The 26,832-nt window shown below is 43.8% G+C and overlaps 1 protein-coding gene and 1 long non-coding RNA gene across 2 annotated transcripts in view; both read right to left on the bottom strand.

Moving 5' to 3' along the window:
• LOC142074875 (uncharacterized) overlaps positions 1-26,332 on the bottom strand; it is a 94,131-nt gene extending 67,799 nt beyond the window's left edge. Inside the window, exon 1 of the mRNA XM_075135797.1 lies at positions 24,808-26,332. Coding sequence (XP_074991898.1) covers positions 24,808-25,709 — 902 coding nt within the window. The 5' untranslated portion in view covers positions 25,710-26,332. The remainder of the gene's footprint in view (positions 1-24,807) is intronic.
• On the bottom strand, positions 20,249-22,603 carry LOC142074877 (uncharacterized). Its single transcript, XR_012670735.1, has 2 exons — positions 22,568-22,603; positions 20,249-20,754 (listed from the first exon to the last, which is right to left on the bottom strand). It is a non-coding gene; the product is annotated as an uncharacterized LOC142074877 (long non-coding RNA).
• Positions 26,333-26,832: the final 500 nt, after the last annotated feature.

The following is a 26,832-nucleotide window of genomic DNA, read 5'->3' as shown; positions in this document are numbered from 1 at the left end:
GCTTCGGAAGTGGTTGGCACTGAAGCGCAGCTCCTCCTGGCACCCCGACTGCCGGTGCTGGGCTGGATGTTCAAAGGGAGCGTCCCCTCTACACATCATGCAACCGATGCTACGTGGAGTAAGTGGGTCGCGCTGATCACACAACGGGCCCGAATAGGAAACCCCAGTCGCCCAGGAATCTTGGAGGTGATCACGAACTGGCCAGAAGGCAAAGATTTTGGAATATCCCCAGAGGAGGAGGTGACGCGTGCTGAAGAGGCCCCACCATATAACAAACTACCAGAAAGCGAGAAGCAATATGCCCTGTTCACGGATGCGTCCTGTCGCCTTGTGGGAAAACATCGGAGATGGAAGGCTGCGGTATGGAGTCCTATACGCCAAGTTGCAGAAACTGCTGAAGGAGAAGGTGAATCGAGTCAGTTTGCAGAGGTGAAAGACATCCAGCTGGCCTTGGACATTGCCGAACGAGAAAAATGGCCAGTACTTTATCTCTATACTGACTCATGGATGGTGGCAAATGCCCTGTGGGGGTGGTTGCAGCAGTGGAAGCAGAACAACTGGCAGCGCAGAGGGAAACCCATCTGGGCTGCCGCATTGTGGCAAGATATTGCTGCCCGGGTAGAGAACCTGACTGTAAAAGTACGTCACGTAGATGCTCACGTACCCAAGAGTCGGGCCAGTGAAGAGCACCAAAACAACCAGCAGGTGGATCAGGCTGCCAAGATCGAAGTAGCTCAGGTAGATCTGGACTGGCAACATAAAGGTGAATTATTTATAGCTCGGTGGGCCCATGACACTTCAGGCCACCAAGGGAGAGATGCAACATATAGATGGGCTCGTGATCGAGGGGTGGACTTGACCATGGACACTATTGCACAGGTTATCCACGAATGTGAAACATGCGCTGCAATCAAGCAAGCCAAGCGAGTAAAGCCTCTGTGGTATGGAGGACGATGGTTGAAGTATAAATATGGGGAGGCTTGGCAGATTGATTATATCACGCTCCCACAAACCCGACAGGGCAAGCACTATGTGCTCACCATGGTGGAAGTAACCACAGGATGGCTGGAAACATACCCTGTGCCCCATTCCACCGCCCGGAACACCATCCTGGGCCTTGAAAAGCAAGTCCTATGGCGACATGGCACCCCAGAAAGAATTGAGTCAGACAATGGGACTCACTTCCGAAACGCCCTCATAGACACCTGGGCCAAAGAGCACGGCATTGAGTGGGTCTATCACATCCCCTACCATGCACCAGCCTCCGGAAAAATTGAACCATACAACGGGCTGCTAAAGACAACACTGAGGGCAATGGGCGGTGGGACATTCAAGCATTGGGACACACATTTAGCAAAGGCCACCTGGTTAGTCAACACTAGGGGATCTGTCACTCGAGCTGGCCCTGCCCAGTCCAAACCCTTACGTACTGTAGAGGGGGATAAAGTCCCTGTCGTGCATATGAGAAATATGCTGGGGAAGACGGTCTGGGTTGCTCCTGCCTCTGGCAAGGGAAAACCCATCCGTGGGATTGCTTTTGCTCAGGGACCTGGGTGCACTTGGTGGGTGATGAGAAAGGATGGGGAAGTCCGATGTGTACCTCAAGGGGATTTAATTTTGGGTGAAAATAGCCAATGAACTGAATTGTACGGTTAGTTATTACATAGTGCTGTATGTCATCACTTTTATGGTTACCATATGCCATAGTAACAGTATTACAGTAAGAATCACCCAGATTAATGTAGGATGAACGCCGATGAAACTGAGCAAGGTGCAACGATGATAGAACCGGACGAGCGCCCAGAACTGGTCTCCGCATGCAAGAGCCCGACACCACACACCATCTCTCCTGCCCTGCAAGACCGTTATGACAGGTGGAACCCGAAGTCATGGACTAAATGAACTCAACGGACGTTTTAGAGGGATGGCCCATGGACTAAGGGAATGATATCTCTGTGTGTGTGTATATATCAAAAGGCAGGGAAAAGTAGCGGTGACTAATTGGAATGTATGGGAAAATGTGAGACCTGGGCATGATGTAGATGGTATAGAATAAGGGGTGGATATTGTCCTGGTTCCAGCTGGGACAGGGTTAACTTTCTTTCCTGTAGCTTGGGGGGTGTGCTGTGTTTTGGGTTCGGTGTGAAAGGAGCGTTGATGGCCCATTGATGCTTTGGCTGTTGCTGGGTGATGCTTGCACCGGGAGGGGGGAGCACAGCCGGGGTGGTGGACCCAGCTGGCCAATGGGGTATTCTATACCATGTGACATCATGCTCAGTATAAAAACCAGGGGTGTGGGGGGGCTCGCCCCCGTTCGTGACACGGGGTCGGCGGTCGGTGAGCGGTTGTGTTGTGCATTGCCTGTTTTGTGTATTCTGTTATTGTTGTTGTTCTCATAACTATCCAGCCTTGGGGCAGATCTCTGGATGACATTCTTAAATTGCTTACTAACCTTGGATAAAACCGCAACAATATTCCCAAGGAGTACCAATAGATGTATCTTAACTACCCAGGGATGTTCAAGGTACTGGCAAGTTATTTTAACAAAGGAGATGAAGGTAGTGAGGGTGCCATTCTCTATTTCCTCCATAAAAAATCTCTCGGAGGAAAAGGTATAATTGCTAATGGTCTCCATGAAGTGGTACCCGAAATGCAGAAACGGCTTCATTACAAATCCCAAATACCAAATAACCCCCAATGCCAGCGTTTTAGTAACAAATCTCCCAGGCAAAACATCATTAATCACGGCAGAGCACAACAGACTACAAAACCCAACTCCAATTTTTAACAGGTACAGTAAAAACAAGAGCATGGTGCAGAACAAACGAATATGTTACCAGATATAAATTCCTTAATATGCTCTAAATAATCTGTCGTTATCTCAACCCTTCGTGCCCCACGTTGGGCGCCAAAAAAGGACTGTCGTGTTTTAACCCCAGCCAGCAAAAATAAACGCCACGCAGCCGCTCGATCACCCCCCCACTCCGGTGGGATGGGGGAGAGAATCGGGAGGGCACAAGTAGGAAAGCTCCCGGGTTGAGATAAAAACAGTTTAATAATTGAAATAAAACTAAGTAGAACAGTAATAATAACAATGAGAACAACAACAATAACAGAATACACAAAGCAGGCAATGCACAACACAACCGCTCGCCGACCGCGTGTCACGAACGGGGGCGAGCCCCCCCACACACCTGGTTTTTATACTGAGCATGATGTCACATGGTATAGAATACCCCATTGGCCAGCTGGGTCCACCACCCCGGCTGTGCTCCCCCCTCCCGGTGCAAGCATCACCCAGCAACAGCCAAAGCATCAATGGGCCATCAACGCTCCTTTCACACCGAACCCAAAACACAGCACACCCCCCAAGCTACTGGAAAGAAAGTTAACCCTGTCCCAGCTGGAACCAGGACATTCTCATACTGAATCCAAAATACAGCACTAGGAAGAAATTTAACTCTATCCCAGCCGAAATCAGGACAGTGGGCTTGCTTTTGCTCAAGGACCTGGGTGCACTTGGTGGGTCATGCGAAAGGATGGGGAAGTCCAATGTGTACCTCAAGGGGATTTGATTTTGGGTGAAAATAGCCAATGAACTGAATTGTATGATGTTAATTGCTATATAATAATGTATGTCATCACTTCTATGGTTGCTATATGCCATATCAATGGTATTGTAGTAAGAATCACCCAGATTAATGAAGAAGGAACCTTGATGAAACCAAGCAAAGTGCAGCAATGATTGAACTGGACAAGTGCAGCAGTGATGGAACCAGACCTGGCTTCAGGATGCAACAGTCCAACACCACACACCATCTCTCCTGCCCTGAAAGACTGTTATGACAGATGGAGCCCAAAGTCATGGACTAAATGAACGACTGGAGGCTGGTCCCGGACGACTGGAGGCTTGCCAATGTGACGCCCATCTACAAGAAGGGTCAGAAGGAGGATCCGGGGAACTACAGGACGGTCAGCCTGACCTCGGTGCCGGGGAAGATTATGGAGCGGTTCGTCTTGAGGGCGCTCACAAGCCATGTCCGGGACAACCAGGGGATCAGGCCCAGCCAGCACGGGTTTGTGGTGGTGCATTCATACTCCCCCCTTTTCTTCCCTGGGCCACTTGTTGATCTGGGCCGCTTGTTGATCTCAGAAATTTCCATGAAACCTCGGCCTTGGTGTATTGAGTCTGGCAGTTGAGCACTCCTTGACTGTATCAGAAACTCTGCATAGCTGAGGCTGGGAACATCCTCCTACTGTCTGGCCCACGTGTCCAGTAGAACAACACCGAAACCTTGAGAATTCTTTAGTAATTACCACCTGGGACTGTGGCCAGGATGGAAATTTACGGATGACTAAAGCCAACCATCTTGTGAACCTATAAACGGTGGTCCTAAGTGAGGCCCTTTGAGCTCTCCTGGACCGCAGCGGGCTGCACCCAGCATCTCCCTCTGAGTGGGACGCCTCTCAGAGCTTACGATCTTTCAGGCCTACGATATTCGGAGGATCACTGGGTCCTGGGTGAGTCCCTTTCGAAGCTCAACCGTTCGCCCATTGAGAGGGAATGCCTAGACATTCGACGTGAATATTTCTTCACTGAAATCGAGGGGAATTTTTAACAGGTATACCTTCTGTATATTTTTATATATATATACATTTCTCTGTGTGTGTGTACTAATTGTAAGCATAATCTGTAATTAAGTTGTGATTGTAGTAGACTTACTAACCTACTTTGCAAATATTGAATAGTTAATGATTAGGCGTTACTAAAGTTTGTTAATGATTAGTTGATACTCAAGTGTTGCTAAATTGTGAATGAAACCTAGACTGTCCCTGAAATATAAACCCTTAGATGATTTTCCTTTATATATATGTCACCCGTGTAATAAGTAATAGAGTGAACCTTGCCATCGAATCCTATTAGGTCGCACCTTTATAAATCTCTATTAAAATCACTTTCTGCTAATTTCTTTGACGGTGATTCTTTAAGCGGCCTCTAAACCACTCATTCGCGACAGGTCCTGCTTGACGATCCTGATCTCCTTCTATGACCAGGTGACCCGCCTCATGGATGAGGGAAAGGCTGTGGATGTGGTCTACCTGGACTTCAGTAAAGCCTTTGACACTGTCTCCCACAGCATTCTCCTAGAGAAGCTGGCGGCTCACGGCCTAGACAGGTACACTCTTTGCTGGGTAAAAAACTGGCTGGGTGGCCGAGCCCAGAGAGTTGTGGTGAACGGAGTTAAATCCAGTTGGCGGCCGGTCACGAGCGGTGTTCCCCATGGCTCAGTTTTGGGGCCGGTCCTGTTCAATATCTTTATCAACGATCTGGATGAGGGGATCGAGTGCTCCCTCAGTAAGTTTGCAGATGACACCAAGTTGGGCGGGAGTGTTGATCTGCTCAAGGGTAGGAAGGCTCTGCAGAGGGACCTGGACAGGCTGGATCGATGGGCCGAGGCCAATTGTATGAGGTTCAACAAGGCCAAGTGCCGGGTCCTGCACTTGGGCCACAACAACCCCAGGCAACGCTACAGGCTTGGGGAAGAGTGGCTGGAAAGCTGCCCAGAGGAAAAGGACCTGGGGGTGCTGGTTGACAGCCGGCTGAACATGAGTCGGCAGCGTGCCCAGGTGGCCAAGAAGGCCAACGGCATCCTGGCCTGTATCAGAAATAGTGTGGCCAGCAGGAGTAGGGAGGTGATCGTGCCCCTGTACTCGGCACTGGTGAGGCCGCACCTCGAATACTGTGTTCCATTTTGGGCCCCTCACTACAAGAAGGACATGGAGGTGTTGGAGCGTGTCCAGAGAAGGGCAACGAAGCTGGTGAAGGGCCTGGAGCACAAGTCTTATGAGGAGCGGCTGAGGGAACTGGGACTGTTTAGCCTGGAGAAGAGGAGGCTGAGGGGAGACCTCATCGCGCTCTACAACTACCTGAAAGGAGGTTGTAGCGAGGTGGGTGTTGGTCTCTTCTGCCAAGTAACTAGCGATAGGACGAGAGGAAATGGCCTCAAGTTGCGCCAAGGGAGGTTTAGATTGGACACTAGGAGAAATTTCTTTACTGAAAGAGTGGTCAGGCCTTGGAACGGGCTGCCCAGGGAAGTGGTTGAGTCACCATCCCTGGAAGTATTTAAAAGACGTGTAGATGAGGTGCTTAGGGACATGGTTTAGTGGGCATGGTGGTGTTGGGTTGACGGTTGGACTCAATGATCTTAGAGGTCTTTTCCAACCTTAATGATTCTGTGATTCTATGGTTCTAACTCAATGGACATTTTAGAGGGATGGCCCATAGACTAAGGGAATGATATCTGTGTGTATATACCAAAAGACAGGAAAAGTGGTGGTGATTAATTGGAAAATGTGAGACCTGGGCATGACGTAGATGGTATGGAATAAGGGGTGGATACAAAAAGCTGCGGCTGCTGCATTGGCCGGGAATCGAACCCCGGCCTCCTCCATGGCAGGCGAGAATTCTACCACTGAACCACCAATGCCAGGAATCTTAAAGTTGTTGGTTGGAAGAAAATACAAGGTATCAAAGCTCTTGACCTTTTTCTAACACAGTTTCCCTAAGCATCTCCTTCAAACTGTCATCAGAGAAGATACTGGGCTAGGTGTAGTATTAATATAAACCTGTATGGCCATACCTCCCTGCGTCAAACAAGATAAAGAAACTGTTGTCGTCTCAAATTTATTTGTCTTACTGTACAACTTAAACTGGATATATAACAGCACTCTCAAAGATTTATTTATTCTGAATAGAGATTTTCTGGTGTGGATTGCTTGCTATTGGTGGGTAAACAGAACACCCTGATAAAATTGAAGCCATCACTAGTAAACAAGTAATATCTCGAAGCCTTGTTCATGCAATAGTTCAGTCTTAGTAAACTAAAAGGATATGGCTTCTGTACCTTGGGATGCAATTTCAAAGGACATTATGAAGAATTCAGAAGCTTCCTTAATGTACTTCTTGTTAGCGTGAAAGGCAGAAACATCTTTCTCTTGTAATTTTTCTTGATAAAATGAACTACATAACATATATTTAAAGGTACAGTCATGCCTCCAAAATTGTGTGTAGTCAAGTTTAGTATTGTCCCACTTATGAAGTTACTTAGAAACAACTTGAAATGCAAGTGGTATGTCCCAGCAAGTAGGATGAAGTGTTTTTCCTGTTTGGACAATAGATGGATTGCTTCAAGGCAGCTCTGGTCCCTGATCATAAAAATATTATAATAAAATGATACCTTGGAAAACAGCACTTGAAAAATTCAGTTTTGATCTATGGAAGCTTCTCGCTCAAGTTTCTTTACTTATAGTTTAGCATCTTTCAGGAATACTTGTTAAAGTACAGTATGGAATAATGTCTAGTTGCATTATTATAGAAGATTTTCTTTTGTTTTGTGTTATTTTATCTAGTTCAACTACCTCTGATAGGGTTTTCTCTAAGAAAATTAAAAATTTCAAGGAAGCTAACTCTAGATATTATCTGCTTACCTAAACTTTGTTGTTTCTTGGTTTTTACAGTCTGCTAAAATCTATAAGATTTTAAGATTTTACAAAAGTAATTTTTAATATGCAAGTTCCTAGAGCAGCACAATAACAAGGGTAGATGTAGCTGAGCTGGATTATGTCTAGATCAGTACCTATTGTTTCTTCCAATTGGTACAACTGGAGGTCTCTATTCAAAGTGGTAATTCATTCTGTTATACAATTTTTCAGTATTGCTCTTTTCTATAACTTTTCTTTCAAATGATAGGAGATTTTATTTCATTTCACTCCTATCCCTCTAAAATTTATTTTTCCTACAAGTTAGGAAGCTTATTATGTTATTCAGCTCCATTCACAAAGAGAGGCTAAAAAACCCAGGTTAATCCAGAAACCAGCCTATGAACAACCTGTAGTCTCACAACACTAAAAAAGAGCATTTTGGAAGTGCGATACTGCTTTCTACAGACTTTGGACAAGTAGTGGGTTATATGTCATCTGTGTACAAAGAGAAGTAGCAGAATTATTTTCTTCAACTCAACAAAGTTTTGCTCAGGTAAATCACAAAACAGATTCCGGTAAAACTCACTTCCAGAAAAGAATCTATAGCTTTTCTACATTAAATGTTCCTTTTGTCCAGGGAGCTAAGTTTCTAAGCTTGTGTTGGATGTAATAGATAACCACAGAACTAATTTCATTTATCCTTTTTTGCTGGAGTGAAGATTTATTTTATTTATCCATTTTTTTCTTCAGCCAGACTTCCGCAGAACATGCTGATTTCTTGTCCTGGTGATAGAAATCTTTGCAAAGATTATTAGTTGTTGCAACAGAAAAGTTGGGTCAACAGAAAGAGCATCTTTGAGGAAATTTTGAGGAGAGAGTCTTTCAGATGTGTGAATGTCCTGAAAAACTCAGTCATACAATTTTAGCATGGTAGCAAGGGTGGAAGTAACTAACAAAGGTAATGTCTGTAGTCAAAAAAAGACAAAACCTACTTCACTGACATTGAGGATAATGTGTTTTACTTTGCATTTGTGAGAACCTAAGAGTATGTATGTAATCATTTGCTCTGTTTGATGAGCAGTAATTTGTTGAATCATATTAACAATGTTACAGTGTGCCTACCTTCCCTTCTTTCCTAATTGCCACCTAATCTGCCTTTTTTTATGTTTATGTCTTTATTGTAAAAACAAAAAAGCAAAAAAGTAATAATCGATATAAAGTCCCTAATGGAGACAGTGTATTGGTAATTTTTTCCTCTGTGTCTATCTTCATTATCTACAGAAAAGTAAAATAGTAGAAACTTTTCACCAGCTTGATGTAAAATACTTTTTCAGCAGGGTCTGTGACGATCTGCAGGATGCGCAGCTAAGGAATGAGTTGGTTGAACATGCTCACTCATTTCCATTGCTAATCACATTTCTGCAGAAGACTTTTTAGTATTCTATAAGTTTACTTCTAGTTTGTGCAAAAGTGCTCACAAATATGTACTGTAAATGTTACCATTAAAAGTTCAGTATTTCTGTCTGTTAGATACAGGAGCATCTGAGATGAAATATGAGGTACATGTGACATGCATGGAGAAATTTGTAGGGTCTAGTGTTAACTTTTAGTAATGATTGTTTGACTATTTTGTATTTATTAGTCTTGAACTGGAAATATCCTCTTCTATATTTTTGTTTAGATATTAGGTCCGTAAAATGTTTTGTTGGTCAATGGATCTACCAGTTCTTCAGTTTTGTAAGAAATCTTCATTTTTTTATCTTTTTTTGTTCAAAACCAAAGATACGTAGAGTTAAAGGAAAAGGAAACATGTCAGCTATTTGAAACAAATCAACTTGGCATACTTTTAATATATGATAGCAATGTAATAGCTGGATGGTTGGAAGACTATAATCCAGAAATATCGATATTAAAAATTATTTAAGCGTCCAAAACTTTTTCGAAGAGAGGTTTTGTAAGAAAGGCAAAAAACCTTATCTTCTCCAGGGTGGAAAGGAAGACTCAATCCTATAGTTTACCAGACTTGGTAAACCAACTCCTTGGAGGTGTACTAAATATGTCTTTAAATGCTGGGAGAACAGTGTGTAAGAACACTGTAAATACCTTTTTACAGTTACGTATTTGTGAGGTTAAAGAATCAGGAGTGGAAGACACTCTTGGGTCCTGGAGCCTGAAGTTTACTAGAGAATTATCAGATTTTTCTCTGATATTAATCTTGTTCAATGACTAATATCTGATACCTTCTCAGTGTTCAACTGAAATGGATTTCATTTTGCAAACTTGGGAATATCTAAGCCTGAAAAATGTCAAAACATATACTGGAAATATAGAGAGGCCAAATCTGGATTTTAGTGTGTGCCTAAGTGATCATATGAGCTGCTAAATAACTATGATTTTTGGAGTTGAAAAGTAGGAGGTAAAGACCTCTGGGAAAAGCTCTATACTCAGAGCTGGACCTGGACTAGCATTAAAAAAAGATGAATTTCCCTTTTGGGAAACAAATTACATAGAAGGACCTCTGTCCACTATTTTGCTATGGCCATGTCATACAATCAAGCTCCGCTATGAGGGTTCTCCAACATTTTGTCATGTGCTTGGAATGTCTGTGGTGGGTTAACCTTGGCTGGCTGCCAGGTGCCCACCAAAGCCGCTCTATCACTCCCCCTCCTCAGCTGGACAGGGGAGAGAAAATATAATGAAAGGCTTGTGGGTCGAGATAAGGACAGGGAGATCACTCAGCAATTACCGTCATGGGCAAAACAGACTTGACTCGGGGAAATTAGTTTAATTTATTACCAATCAAATCAGAGTAGGATAATGAGAAATAAAACCAAATCTTAAAACACCTTCCCCCCACCCCTCCCTTCTTCCCGGGCTCAACTTTACTCCCAAATTCTCTACCTCCTCCCCCCGAGCGGTACAGGGGGACGGGGAATGGGGGTTGTGGTCAGTTCATCACATGTTGTCTCTGCCGCTCCTTCCTCCTCACACTCTCCCATGGGAGACAGTCCTCCACGAACTTCTCCAACGTGGGTCCTTCCCATGGGCTGCAGTTCTTCCCAAACTGCTCCAGCATGGGTCCTTTCCAAGGGGTGCAGTCCTTCAGGAGTGGACTGCTCCAGCGTGGGTCCCCCGCAGGGTCACAAGTCCTGCCAGAAGACTGCTCCAGCGTGGGCTCCTCTCTCCACGGGGCCACAGGTCCTGCCAGGAGCCTGCTCCAGCACGGGGTCTCCATGGGGTCACAGTCTCCTTTGGGCGCATCCACCTGCTCTGGCATGGGGTCCTCCATGGGCTGCAGGTGGATGTCTGCTCCATCGTGGACCTCCATGGGCTGCAGGGGGATGGCCTGCCTCACCATGGTCTTCACCACAGGCTGCAGGGGAATCTCTGCTCTGGCACCTGGAGCACCTCCTCCCCCTCCTTGTCTGACCTTGGTGTCTGCAGAGTTGTTTCTCTCACATATTCTCACTCCTCTCTTCCGGCTGCTGAATCACAGCAGTTTTTTCCCCCTTCTTAAATATGTTATCACAGAGGCGCTACCACCATTGCTGATTGGCTCAGCTTTGGCCAGCGGTGGGTCCGTCTTGGAACCAGCTGGCACTGGCTCTATCGGACACTGGGGAAGCTTCCAGCATCTTCTCACAGAAGGCACCCCTGCAGCCCCCCCGCTACCAAAACCTTGCCACGCAAACCCAATACAATGTCACAGCCTTATTTCAGGACATTTATTGAAAAAACTTGCTAATGAATAGCCTTATTTCCAGAAGTTTGACTAGATCAATAAAAGCACATCTATCCAGCACTTCTGGTAATCGAGTTACTTGTTGAAATGCCCAAACAGGGATTCAGGAGCTGAAAGAAAAATGTTGACATGAATTTTTTGTCAGCTTCCTCTTGTATGTTCCTGTCAGAAAGGGGCATTTACTGCTAAGGAAAGCATCTATTTTAAAGCTTTCATTTATCCTGAAAGATTTGACATCTGTGATGCCACATAACTCTTTTCCTTATGAAAAGGAACGGAAGAAGCATTTGTCGATTTTAGGAACTCTACTTTTTGCATTTCAATTATTAAATTGTTTTTATCTCAACCCGGGAGCTTTCCTGCTCGTGCCCTCCCGATTCTCTCCCCCATTCCACCGGAGGCAGGGGGTGAGCGAGCGGCTGCGTGGGGTTTATTCGCTGGCTGGGGTTAAACCATGACAGTCCTTTTTGGCGCCCAACGTGGGGCTCGAAGGGTTGAGATAACGACAGAGTAATTAGAGCATATTAAGGAATTTATATCTGTTAACATATTAATTTGTTCTGCACCATGCTCCTGTTTTTACTGTACCTGTTAAAGATTGGAGTTGGGTTTTGTAGTCTGCTGTGCTCTGCAGTGATTAATGATGTTTTGCCTGGGAGATTTGTTACTAAAACGCTGGCATTGGGGGCTATTTGGGATTTGGGATTTGTAATGAAGCCGTTTCTGTATTTCGGGTACCACCTTGTTGTCCGAAAAGCGGATTCGTGCCCGGCGTGCAAGTAACCAATTCCACACGCTCAGGAGAGATATTGTTTTATTCCGGCCTGGGTGCTCGGTGGACTTGCCACAAATCAAGCACCCCTGGTCTAGTCACCTTTCTGTTTATATCCATGCTTCTCATACATATTTTAAATTTCTCTTTTACATATTCATTACATTTCCGAGAACTAATTATAATATTACATCATCTTAAACACATGCGCACTAAAGCCTTTAGGGTCTCCTTGAGGGTCTCGGGTGGTCTCTGGTGGTCGGCCGGGTAGTGAACTCTTCATGAACTTATTTCCTCTTTACCTTATAGGGTCGCAATTTGTCCCTGAGCCATGCTTGGACCACGTTTGTTTATAGTTTCCAAGGTTATTCTTCACTAGAGTCTAACAATGCTTCCAGGATACACAATTTAGACTAGTTACAATTCTACACACCTGCAAACACAACACCTGCTAGTTACCTAACTTCTAAGCAACAAGTCTTCATTGTTTAGAATTACAGAAGCGAACAGTAGAATTACAGAAGCAAGCAGTATGGAATAGTAGATACTGTACCTACTACGTCAATTCCCCGCTTTGAGACTTATGATGTTGAGCATCATGAGTCTCACATCATTTACTTATAAGCATTTGGTCTACAAAAAGACATACATTAAACCATACAACAAATAATTATAACTAAGATGACGATCAGTATTGCAAATAAGAACAATTGTCTAAGCCAATTTAAATTTGGAATTTCTATCTTATTTTGGCAATAGAAATTGGGATTCAGCTTTACTGATCGTCATAATTAATATCAACAGGCTTTATATTTTCTACTCCTAAACCTACAATTTCTTAATTAATTTGGTTTCTTTTCTAACAATAAATATTTTAAATATCACAAATAATTTAACATCATCTCTGATAACTCATCAAGTACGCCTTAAAGTTAATTTCAATGGTCCCTTAGGTATAGATGTCCACAGTCTAGGATATTTTTTTTTTTTATTCTGGTGTAATGAATCTAAGAGTCTATTCCTTCTAATTATACAGCAGTGTTTGTTGTCATTAACACTTGGAAGGGTCTTTTCCACTTTTCTTCAAGGGAGTCGTCCTTCCACGTTCGCAGGTAGACTTGGTCTCCTGGACTGAATGAATGTACCAAAAATTCAAGGGGTAAATGTGTCCTTAAAAGAACATATTTGTGTAAAGAACTTAATATTTTACTCAAAGACAAGAGATACTCAGTTAACAATTTTTTCTCCTATTACATGCATTTGTTTAGATCTTCCTGTTAGATTGACATCATAAGGTTTACCATACAAAATTTCAAATGGACTTACTTTTTCTCTAGCTCTCGGGGTCACCCTAATTCTTAACAAGGCAAATGGTAAAGCTTCAATCTATTTCCACTGAGCTTCTGGATATATTTTAGGAATTTGTTTCTTTAATATTTGATTCCTCGCATTTTTAATAACCTTCGCTACAAAATGTGGGCCTCTATCAGAGGACATTCCTAAAGGGACTCCAAACCTTGAAATTATTTCTTTCAACAAATGTTTCACAACCTCTTTTGCCTTGTTGGTTCAACACGGGAAAGCTTCCGGCCATCCAGAGAAGGTATATCTACCAATACCAATAGATATCGGTATTGGTTACATCGCGGTAACTCTGAAAAATCTATTTGCCAATATTCACGGGGAGTTATGCTGCTTTTTACCTCTCCAGGAGGGGGTCGGATTTGTATTTTCAGATTGTTCCTAAGACAAATCTCACATTTATTACTCACACTTTTAGCAATCAATAACATTTTAGTTCCTATCGCATATCGTTTTACTGATTCCACCATTGCCTCTGCTCCCATATGTGTTTCAGCATGGGTTTTGACCATTAATTTCTTCATAATTTCAGGGGTTACTATACATTGTCCATGTGAAGTTATCCACCATCCTTGATCATTCTTCTTACAATGTAATAGCATAGCTAATTTATTTTCTTTCTCACTATAATTTGGGGATTCCACCTGAATTTCTTTTGATGGAATTAAAACATAAATCATAGTATTTAATGCTACACATTTAGCAGCCTCATCTGCTTTCTGATTTCCTTGTATTACTTTTGAGTCCCCTTTTTGATGAGCCTTACAATGAATCACTGCAACTTCTTTAGGTTTCTGTACTGCTTCCAAGAAATTTAAAATCTCTGTTCCATATTTTATAGGGGTACCACCGGCAGACAAAAGTCCTCGCTCCTTCCATATTGCTCCATGAGCATGCACAACTCCAAAAGCATATTTAGAATCTGTATAGATGTTGACTCTTTTACCTTTAGCCAAATTTAAGGCTTTTGTCAGGGCTATAATTTCTGCTTTCTGGGCGGATGTATTTGGAGGTAATGCTTTTATTTCTCGATCTTCAGTTAAAGTTACCATGGCATAGCCAGCCCTCCTTTCTCCTTTTACAACAAAGCTGCTTCCATCAGTAAATAATTCTTCATCCGGAGTTTGGAGAGGGACATCTTTCAGGTCTGGCCTGCTGGCATATACCTGTTCAATGACTTGTCACTCTCTTTTTCACTTGGCATTGAAGAGACAGGATTTAAAATTGTTCTAACAATTCTTCAGGGCTTTTGGTTGCCTCATACAATGGTTTTGCTATCAAACCATAATTTGACACCATCCAGCGATTCCTAGAAATCCTCTCAACTCTCTTTTGGATTGACGGGGTGCCATCCTGCAAATGGCTTCTTTTCTATCATTTCCCAATCTTCGCTGTCCTTGGGAAATCTCAAATCCCAAATAAATTACAGTTTGTTTTGCAATTTGTGCTTTCTTCTCTGACACCCTATACCCGGCCATTCCCAAAAAGTTTAGGAGGCTAACAGTCTTTTCTTTGCAGATCTCAATAGTATCTGCTCCCAATAGGATGTCATCAACATACTGAAGGAGGGTGATTTGATCTTCCTTACCGGACCACTGTTCCAGTTCCTTATTCAGAGCTGCTCCAAAGATGGTTGGGCTATTTTTAAACCCTTGTGGCAGCACGGTCCAGCAGAGCTGAGTCCTCCTCCCAGTCGACGGATCTTCCCATTCAAAAGCAAAAATCTTTTGACTGTTTTCTTCCAGAGGTATACAAAAGAAAGCATCTTTCAAATCTATAACAGAGAAATATGCATTTGATTCATTGATAGTTATTAGCAGCGTATATGGATTAGGGACTACTGGATGAATGTCCACCACTAACTGGTTTATTGCTCTTAGATCTTGAACCAGCTTATATCCTTGGTTATGTGGCTTTTTTTTCAGTGGAAGGATAGGAGTATTATAATCAGATTGACATTCTCTTAAAAGTCCATATTTAAGAAAATTATTTATTATTGGTTCCAAACCTTTTCTGGCTTCTATACTAATAGGATATTGTTTCTTTCTTACCGGTTGAACTCCTGTTTTCAATTCAACTTTTACCGGTTCCACATTCTTTGCTCTTCCTGGTTTCTCTGTTGCCCAAACAAAAGGGTAAACTGCATCTTTAATCTCTTCTGGAATTTCTTCAGATTCTTCTGTGTTTGTCTGTAATAAATAAACTTGGGCTTGCCAGGCATTAGCTTCAGGAAAATGAACTTGGATTCTTCCTTTTTTTAAAGTTAATTTGTGCTCCCAATTTATTCAATAAATCCCGTCCTAAGAGAGGCATGGTGCATTCCGGTATATATAAAAATTCATGCATCAATGTTTTTCCTCCAATTTTACATTTTAAAGGTTTCAAAAAAGGCCTTACCTCCTTCTTTCCCGTGACCCCAAGAATAGATACATTAAATTTACTCATTGGTCCTTTACATGTATTTATAACAAAATATTTTGCTCCAGTATCTACTAAAAAATTGACTACTTCATCTCCCAGCTTTACTGGAACCAGGGGCTCAGCTGGGAAAATATCATTTTCTACCCCCGGTCCCCATCATTCAGAATCTCCTCCCATCATAAGTAAATCAGCTTCAGGTGGTATCTGCTGTGACTGAGTCACGACTGCTTCTTTGTTCTTTGGACACTCACTCTTCCAGTGTCCCTGTTTCTTACATACAGCACATTGATTAAATCCTAATGGGGTATATTGTTTAAACATATCTCTACCTCCTCTGCCTTTTCCTCTCAAATACCCTCTACCTCTACCTCTCAAATATCTTTTACCTCTTCCTCCAGCTAATCCTTGGGCATTTACAAAAGCAGCTGCTAGAATAGCAGCTTTTTGTTTCCTGTCTTTTATTTTTTCTTTTTCCTGATTTTTCTTTTCCTCCTCTTCCCTATTGTTATACACCTTATAAGCAATTTCAATTAACTGTGATATAGTCATTCCTGTAATCCCATCCACTTTCTGCAATTTCTTTCGAATATCTGGAGCAGCTTGCCCTACAAACAAAGTAGTAAATATTGCTCTATTCTCATCACTCTCAGGATCTAAGTCTGTCCATTTCCTAGCTGCCTCACATAATCGTTCATAAAAGGTGGATGGGTCCTCTGTTTTCCCTGAATTATTTGAGTCAATTTCGCCAAATTCTTTGGGCGGGATATTCCATTCTTTACTCCATACAAAATTAATTGTTGATACTGTTTAATCATCAATTTCCCATCATTACTATTAGGATTCCAATTTCGGTCTTGAGTTGGCATAAAATGAGCAGGACCTTTTCTTGCATTTATTCCCTTATTTTCCATATTCGCTTTTTTCTAATACTACCCTCTTTTCTTCAGGAGTAAACAAATTATTCAAAAGAATTTGAATATCTTGCCAATCTGGATTATGATTTTCAATAATTGTTTGAAAAGATCTATACACCTTTTCAGGATTCTTTCTATATGATCCTGCTAACTCCTTCCAATTCATTAAATCAGAAGTTGTAAATGGTACTTTCACAAATACTGGCTCCCCCCTTGGGCCCACTGCCTGGCAAAGGGGTGCTAACAATACAGACCCTTGCTGGGTTCTAGTCCTGCCAGCTATCGGACTAAAAGTATTGCTTCCTCTTCCTTCGGTTTCAGAAGTTTCATTTTTATTTGGTGGTACTAACATTTGTGTATCCTCCTCTTCTTCTCCTAGTTTTAAACATCATTTTCCTATGCTACAAGCAGAACAACAATGCGCTTTTGGTTCCTTATTTTCCATCATCATCATCATTACATTAGAATCTGAGTCTAAAAGTTTACATTTCTTCTGAATTTCATGATCATTTCTCAAAGAAAAAAAAACAAATCTACATAAGGTACCTCATCCTATTTTCCTTGTCTTCTACAAAATAACATTAATTGTAAAATAGTATTATATTGCAAGGTTCTCAATTCTGGCCATTTTTCCTCATCTTCTAATTTATACATTGGCCACCATCTAGTACAATATTCAGTTAATTTCTCCTTTCTCAAAGGATCACCCCCAAATTTTCCCCAATGTTTAATGATGCATCCTAAGGGGGAATAAGGTGTTACTTTTGATGGTTGAGCTCCCATACCTTTACCTAAAAAGAACGTTCTTAACCACAACTTCATATACTCCAGTCGTCACTGTCAAACGCATATGAATATACCTCTTTACCTGTGGCCACAATTCCTTACCAAATGCATGCACAATTTTATACCCCAGAACAATATCTCATTTACCTTAGCGTTGCACTGTTGAGTCGCTCACCTGCTCTGGTTGGGGAGAATACTCACGGAGCCCACGATCAAAAGGTCGGTGCGCACTGGAGTCCAGAGAGCAGGGTCTCCCCACCGAGAGCCGGCGAGTTGATCCGGGCAAGGCTTCACAGCAGTCCCACCTGGGTCGCGAAAAACTGTTGTCCGAAAAGCGGATTCGTGCCCGGCGTGCAAGTAACCAATTCCACACGCTCAGGAGAGATATTGTTTTATTCCGGCCTGGGTGCTCGGTGGACTTGCCACAAATCAAGCACCCCTGGTCTAGTCACCTTTCTGTTTATATCCATGCTTCTCATACATATTTTAAATTTCTCTTTTACATATTCATTACATTTCCGAGAACTAATTATAATATTACATCATCTTAAACACATGCGCACTAAAGCCTTTAGGGTCTCCTTGAGGGTCTCGGGTGGTCTCTGGTGGTCGGCCGGGTAGTGAACTCTTCATGAACTTATTTCCTCTTTACCTTATAGGGTCGCAATTTGTCCCTGAGCCGTGCTTGGACCACGTTTGTTTATAGTTTCCAAGGTTATTCTTCACTAGAGTCTAACAATGCTTCCAGGATACACAATTTAGACTAGTTACAATTCTACACACCTGCAAACACAACACCTGCTAGTTACCTAACTTCTAAGCAACAAGTCTTCATTGTTTAGAATTACAGAAGCGAACAGTAGAATTACAGAAGCAAGCAGTATGGAATAGTAGATACTGTACCTACTACATCAACCTCATGGAGACCATCAGCAATTATACCTTTTCCTCTGAGAGTTTTTTTATGGAGGAAATAGAGAATGGCACCCTCGCTACCTTTCTTTATGATGTCATCTCCTTTGTTAAAATAACTTGCCAGTACCTTGAATATCCCTGGGTAGTTAAGATACATCTATTGGTACTCCTTGGGAATATTGTTGTGGTTTTATCCAAGGTTAGTAAGCAATTTAAGAACGTCATCCAGAGATCTGCCCCAAGGCTGGATAGTTATGAGTGGCAGGGCGAGTGGGATAGCATGGGCAAATGCCTAGGACGATGGGCACCCCCAGTGTTCTGGAACTTTACCCCTGAACAAGTGCAGAACCCTGAAAAATTAGTAGAATATTTGGAAAAAGTATGCTGTCACCCTGGCCATTCTAGGGAGACACAAATCACTGCAATGTGCTGGGGCCTGGCCCACGCCTACGGAGCCCTGTTTAACACCACTCAGAATCCCCAAGGGGAAGGAAACGTCTCTGCAGCTGATGACAAAGCAACAGGCCCTGTGGCTACCCCACTGCCCACGGCAGACACTGCGGCTACCCACCCCCTGCGACGAGCGAGGGAAGGCAAGCAGTCGACTCAATGTGAGTGATAGGGCAAGCTTTCACTTTATTGCAAAACCCTACACATATTTATACACTGAGTTCTACCTTATGCATACTTGTCTTACAATCATTGGCTTAGCTCTAAGGATTACATTATCATACTCCTCCTACTTGCGGTTACTGCTACGTGGTCCAGGTTCCATCCTGTTTTTCTTATACAGTGCTTCCTCAAAGTTGTTTATCTGCACAGTGCAAGGTCAGTACGACCTTCTTTTCTCCCTTGTCAGCATGACTCGGAATTTACCACCGCGGCCTAGTCTGGCTAACTAATGTCAAGATTGAATCACAAGGCTCCTCCATGGAGCCATGACCGCGTTCCCTCATCCATTCTCCAACAATTCCCCCTTTTTCTTTTTGGACCACCAATACATTGTGGTTCATTTCTACAACATTATTTAAAATACAGTGATATGCTATTTTTACTATAACTATAATTGTTAATAAAACGCCAAGCCAGCGCAATCCTTCTTTAATCAATGACAAGAGCCAAGGAGAGAATCCTCCAAATATGGACTTGAACCAATCGTCAAAAGGACTGTCGCTCTCGGTAACCCTTTTGGTGTGGTCGCGCAGCCACTGCAGTTGCTTCTGAATAGAGTAAACGTGATTTGTGAGATTAAAACAACACATACCATCTACATCTTCACAGCCATGTCCTTGAGCTAATAACAGAAAATCAATGGCTGCTCGATTTTGTAAAATGGCATGGCGCAAACTGTCCATGTCTTGAGCCATTTCTGTCAAGACTTTGGTGGTCACGTTAGCTTGTTTCACCGACCAACATGCTAACTTCTTGAGTTGAGCCAGCGCTTGCGCAGTGCCTATGTTAGGCACTAGGGAAGCAAATACATTGGCTGTGGTCGACCATAATTCTACATTGTCGTTACAATCTGCCTGCAATTGATGTATAGACCTTTTGTGTCGATTTGTCGCTACTGTAGTTATATGGAGCCAACTTTGTCGGCTAACTGTGAGCAGAGTTAATTTACCTACATAACAAGGCCCTCCAAAGGCGTTCTTTGGGATGCCAGGCCATGCTCGATCCCCACAGATCAAAAAATATCCGGGGGGAAGAGCTTTGGCCGTATCATTGTTCCACAAAGAGTTATTGGTTCCAGTCATACTCCATCCATAGGCACTGAGTGTTTTGGAAGCGTTATAATTCCCACAATGTTGGCCTACTTCAAATCCTCTCGTAAAAGGTGAAACAACAGTCCAACCGGTGGTATTAACAAAAGGGTTGTTATCATCAATGCGGCTGCCTATGCCGATCAATGACTGAAGGATCTGGGCTTGTGCGGCAAAGCGGCTAAATTTGCCAAACACAAAACATGTCTGAGTAGTAACGTTGTCAGTTGCATTTCCAATTTTTTCTGACCCCAAAAGGTCAATTTCTTGGGGGTCCCAAGGAAGAGTGTGATTTAGGGCTTTTATTAGTTGTACCGAGCAATTTGCTACGGTAACATTTATACAACTAACTGTTACCGACGTCCAATTATCAAAATCTCTGGCAATAATTTCAGGAAAGCCTATCAGACATGTTTTAAAGGGCTCAGTTGCCGTAGCTGAACTCAGGCAAAAGTCTGTCGTCCCAGTTTTATTTGCCCACGCCACCCGTAAGTTCGCACGGCTGGGCAACGGCATCGCTGGGACCAGTACGGGTAGAACTACGTTGATCATCATCAGCAACGGCAGCTTTGGTCCAGCGGCTTGGAATCCACTTCAGCCCTGTGGGAGTAAGTACGCACATATAACCTCTACCCATATACTTCACTTCTGCTGGACCTTTCCACAGTCCGGTTGCTGGATCTCTATACATAACAAAAACTAGCTTGTCATCCTTATTTTCTTTAGGATAGCAATGCACCCATGCTGGTGGCTCTTTCTGATCTACAAAAATACATAAATGATTTAACACAAAAAGAGTCTTAACAAGTCTTTCTTGTACATCTGAGATTTCCCTAAATTTTTGCAAATATTGTTTCAGCGTTTGATGCGCCCTTTCAATAATAGCTTGTCCCGTGGGTGAGTGTGGAATACCAGCAGTATGTCGCACTCCCCATATTTGGCAAAAACGTTTCATTTTGGTGCTTATGTATGCAGGGCCATTGTCAGTTTTTATCGTTTGTGGTACTCCCATGACTGCAAAACAACTAGTCAAATGTCGCATTACGTGGAGTGCTCGTTCTCCTGTTTGTGCCGTGGCCCATATAAATTTGCTATAGGTGTCAATCGTAACATGTACATATTTCAGTCTGCCAAAGTCAGCAACGTGAGTCACATCCATTTGCCACAATTCTCTGGCCTCGAGTCCCCTGGGATTCACACCGATTCCGAGACCAGGCCCATGGTGGCTACACGTAGGACAGGCCCGCACAATCCCCTTGGCTTCTTCCATAGTGATATTGAACTGTCGGTGCAAACCTCGCGCATTCTGGTGAAAAGCACTGTGTGCCTCCCGTGCCTTCACAAACTCATTCAGGGGAGCCGCCATGGACACGAGTTGGTCAGCACGTGCATTCCCTTCTCCAAGTCCCTCAGACCACTTGTGGCTTCTGATATGTATGATACAATAAGATAGCGTGCGTTGTTGTATGGCTGATTGCAGTTGTCGAAGTAGCTCAAACAGTCGCAGGTTCTGCACTTCCTTGATTCGAGCGTCTTCAATGCGATTTACAATACCTGCTACATACATTGAGTCAGTTACTATGTTCAGTTCCTTGTGCATCCATTGCAGGAATGACCAAACAACAGCAGCCAATTCTAGTGTTTGTAGGGAATCACCTGTTTCTGCTTGAAGGAGTTGATGTTTCCACTGACCATCTTCGTGCCACGTTGCTGTTGCTTTTCGTGATCTTTTTCCTGCGTCTGTGTATATTGTAACAGCATTTGATAGAGGCCGTTCACTGCGTTTCGGCCGCTCTATCCAATCATTATTACTAATCCATTTTAACAAAGGTGCTTTTAGTGACTCTACCTTAATGTCCAGAGCCTCACTCAGTAGACTCAACTGTAATGCCGGTGATCTTTGCAACCACCACTCTAGATCTTCTCTACGTATTGGTAAATACACAACATTTGGTTCTGTTCCGGTAATCTGTAAGATGCGTGATCTCCCTTTCCGGATAATCTCCGCTAAATTTTGTGTCTTCTCTTGAATTGTAGTCTTTGGTTGCATTCCGGTAAATATCCATTCTAATACTCTCACAGTCTCCCCCTTTTTCCTTTTGCACTGTGTGAGTGCACCAATAAAATGTGTGGGGCCGTGCAAAACGGTTAAGTCCACAGGTAAGTCAGGGTCAATATGATCCACTGCTCGGTCAACGATGTGGGTACTGAGTTCTTGAATCGTGGTTCTTTGTGGCTCTGTCAGTGTGACGACGCTGGTTGGATCGGTTCCTTTTAATAAGGGACGCAAAACCTCTAACTCATCATTTGTAATTCCTGCTACAGGACGCAGCCATTGTAAGTCACCCAGTAGTTTTTGTGCATCATTTAAGGTGTGAATCTCTGTTCGAATGGTTAATTTTTGTGGGCTCACTTGTGATTCAGTGATGTTCCAGCCAAGGTATTTCCACACTGGAGACCGCTGGATTTTTTCTACTGCTATCACGAGATTTTTTGTCTGAAGCTGCTGTTGTAAAAATGTTTCTTGTTGCATCGAAAAAGGCTGATCTTGTGCAAACAAGATATCGTCCATATAGTGATAGATAGATAGTTGTTTGGGGCCATGCTTCTCGAACAGGCTTTAAGGCTGCATCAACAAACAATTGACATAAGGTGGGACTATTTTTCATGCCTTGAGGCAATACAGTCCATTCAAACCGCAAATCAGGCCCTTCTCTGTTGATGGCTGGTAAGGTAAAGGCAAATCTTCGAGTGTCATCGGGGTGCAACTGAATTGTAAAAAAGCAGTCTTTCAGATCAATTATTAAAAGATGCCATCCTATGGGCAACATGGCCGGATTTGGAAGGCCTGGTTGCAGGGCTCCCATAGCTTGCATCTGTTGATTCACTGCTCTTAGATCGTGAAGTAGTCGATACTTCCCGGATTTTTTCTTGATTACAAATATGGGTGTATTCCAAGGACTGGTAGAAGGTTTGAGATGACCTTGCATCAGTTGCTCTTGCACCAACAGATGTGCTTGTTGCAGACTTTCCTTTTTCAACGGCCACTGCCCGATCCATACAGGCTTGTTTGTTAGCCACTTCAACGGGATCGGGAAAGTCCACATGGCAGTGACCGTACCTAAAAAGGTGGTTCTGTAGTAAGAACAACTCCCAATTGATTCAGCACATCTCATCCAATAAGTGCGTTAACTCCTGTTGGTAGGGGCATAACTGTCACATAAATTGATGCAATTCTCCCATCAATGACAATGTGTATTCTTTGTTGACTGCGTTGAACAGATGCCGTTCCTCCCACTCCTTCTACTCCTCCTATTGCGTTCTGCAAAGGCCAGTGATTAGGCCACTGGTTATTGGCGATGATGGTAATGTGGGCACCCGTGTCTAAAAGTGCTGATAGTTGTTTTTTATCAGTTCCATGTAAAAGTGTGACGCGAGCGAGTGGGCGCTGGGTCATTGGTATAGTCAACATTGCCAGTCCCCCTGTAGATCCAAATCCATTTGATCTGCGAAATTGAGCGGTCTCTGCTGCCATCTGTCGGGTTAATTGTTGAATAGGTACAAGTTGGGCGATGCGGCTTCCCTTTGGGATATGAACTGGTGGGAAGTTTGTTTGTACAACTATATAGATTTCTCCTGTAAAGTCACAATCGATAACTCCTGGTAATATAAAAAGTCCTTGGAGACCACTGGATGATCGCCCCAACAACAACACTCCATGAGATTGTCCATTGATAACTATGGGCCCTTTAATTCCTGTAGCAATTTTTCGCGGCCGGTCGTCAATTAGCGTGACATCTACTGCTGTTGCCAGATCCAGTCCGAGGCTCCCCCTGGTTGCTGGTCGAAGTTGGGTAATGGCGTCTGATATCTCTGCACTGTCGTTTGGTTGGGGGCTGCCATTGGCCTGAAGGTGACCGGAGCTGCGATTGGTGTCGGCGCGCTGCGGCTCTTGGCGCCCCGTTTCCCGAACGCCAGCAGACCGTAGTATTATGATTGTTCATTTGACAGTTCTGGCACCACACTTGTGGGTCCCGACATTGTCGGCGCATATGTCCTGGGTGGCCACATCGGAAGCACTTATACTCTCTGCGGCCAGTCGTCTTGCTTTGGTGGGCATCCGGAGGCTTCAGTGGGGCAAGAGCTGCAAACGCCTGTCCCTGTGCCTTGACTAAGTTTTCCCCTAGTTCTTTGATTGTTTCAACTAACATGGCTTGAGCTCCTACAGGAACTCTACTCATTCGCTCTAGCATGACTTCTATGGTGGCGTCTAAGGGTAAGGTGACAAGGATGCCCTTCGTATAAGTATTACAATTCTCTAATACACACTGTCTCAGCAAAGGTCCTTTCATAAAATCCGCCATATCTGCGCGGTTAATAGCGTCTGTGACTCTATCTACAAAAGATGCAAAAGGCTCCTCTCTTCCTTGTTTAATTGACATATATGAGGGAGTAGCTGGTGTAGTTTTAACTTTCTGCAAGGCTTCTCGTGCTAATTTCATAGATTCTAACAACACGTCTGGGCCAGTTTGCATCTGCATTTCTACAGAGGCAAAAGGACCTATACCCATTAGCTGTTCTACAGTTACTCCAGCTAAACGATCATTTGGGGCTCGGGGCGAGTGCGCAGATATTTCACAAAGTCTTTGCCAGTGGGCTTGCCAAAGTAATTGTTGTGATTGCTTCAAAATAAGCCTCATTATGTTCTTAATATCTTCTGGACATAGCATCCCGCTACCCCAGATATAGTTTAGCATTTGCCTTGCAGGCTCGCTATGCACTCCCGACTCATTAACTGTGTTTCGCAATTGATTTAATATTTTCCAATCTAGGGCCTCATGCACCCCAGTCATAGCCCCCGCGTTATCTACCTGGTAGATTACCGGGAAGGCTTGAGGGCTAATTTGATCTAATAAATCAAAATCTTTTTGTTCAACAGCTTCTCGTGCTATTTTGTCCCAACCAACCCGCACTAAACGCGGCTGTTGATGAGCTTGGGACGGTTTGGGGGTGGCCTTTAGAAGACTTTCAGCTTGAGCAGTCTCCTGTCCGCTACTGTCTACCCTCTCATCTTCACTTGGACCCTCCCTCTCCTCCTCCCTCTCCCCTGGCGGTGCGGAGGGACAAGACCTTTTTGTCGGTGGATCAGGAGGGGGATGAGAGGGTCGGCGAACGACGGGAACAGGAATTCCCGAAGGTGGAGGTGAAAAATAGTCACCCCCTGCTGTGAGACATCCAGCGGCAGGATCGGACTGCTCAAGCCGATCAGAGACAGCTGTAGCTATTCGCTTTTCAGTTTTATATCTTTTTATGCAATTAATAACATCTCTCCAAGATTTCATTAATTTTTTTGCTGATTTATCATCATCGATTACTAGATCCCACAAACAATCTCCATAAGAACGCCACTCGTCTACTTCAAACATACTTTCAGGGTCTTTAAAAAACCCTTTCGCTTTCCCTAACGCAATTAACCCAGCCAGGTCTTTCAATTGGCTTACTCCCCGCTTTTCTAAAAAGCGTTTTAAGATTTCGAACGCTACCTCTATTTCCATTGCGCGCTATGTTGACCTTCTTAATTATCCGGTCGATTGCAGCCTTTTCCCACAGGTAGCCTTCTTTCGGACGGCGAACCCCTTCTAATCGTCCTGGGTTCAAGCACGGATCGGGCGCGCCGCGACAGCATCCGCCGATCTTCTGCTCCCTGGTCGCTGCTACCAGTGCTTCTCCGATCTCGCTGTCCGGTGAAAAACAAGGATGGGGGTCCCTGTTCGGGCGCCACTTGCGACGAGCGAGGGAAGGCAAGCAGTCGACTCAATGTGAGTGATAGGGCAAGCTTTCACTTTATTGCAAAACCCTACACATATTTATACACTGAGTTCTACCTTATGCATACTTGTCTTACAATCATTGGCTTAGCTCTAAGGATTACATTATCATACTCCTCCTACTTGCGGTTACTGCTACGTGGTCCGGGCTCCATCCTGTTTTTCTTATACAGTGCTTCCTCAAAGTTGTTTATCTGCACAGTGCAAGGTCAGTACGACCTTCTTTTCTCCCTTGTCAGCATGACTCGGAATTTACCACCGCGGCCTAGTCTGGCTAACTAATGTCAAGATTGAATCACAAGGCTCCTCCATGGAGCCATGACCACGTTCCCTCATCCATTCTCCAACAACCCCCCACGGCAGGCACAGCAGCTACGCCACGCCCCACGGCAAGCACAGCAGCTACCCCACCCCCCATGGCAGGCACGGCAGCTATTCTGCCCCCTGCGACAGAGAACCAACCCATGCCGGTATCAGTCGCCCCTATACAAAAAAGAAAATGCACAAGAAAATCAGCTCGTTTGGTAAGGGATGAAGATGAACCAGGGCCATCACAGGAGGACAGGAGGAGGAGGAGGCAGAACCCGTAAATGAGATGGTAACCACCCGATCCCTATCTCTGAATGAGCTGCGAGATATGCCAAAAGACTTCAGTCATCGTCCAGGCGAGCACATTGTCACCTGGCTGCTCCGATGCTGGGATAACGGGGTCAGTAGCCTGGAATTAGAGGGTAGGGAAGCCAAGCAGCTGGGATCCCTTTCTAGGGAAGGGGGCATTGACAAAGCCATTGGACAAGGGGCACAAGTCTCAGCCTCTGGAGGCGACTCCTGTCAGGTGTGAAGGAATGGT

The sequence above is a fragment of the Calonectris borealis genome, chromosome W (genome assembly GCF_964195595.1).
Source record: "Calonectris borealis chromosome W, bCalBor7.hap1.2, whole genome shotgun sequence".
Taxonomy (NCBI): Eukaryota; Metazoa; Chordata; class Aves; order Procellariiformes; family Procellariidae; genus Calonectris; species Calonectris borealis.
Note: the sequence above shows the minus strand (reverse complement) of the source record. Positions and strands in the feature narration are given on the sequence as shown.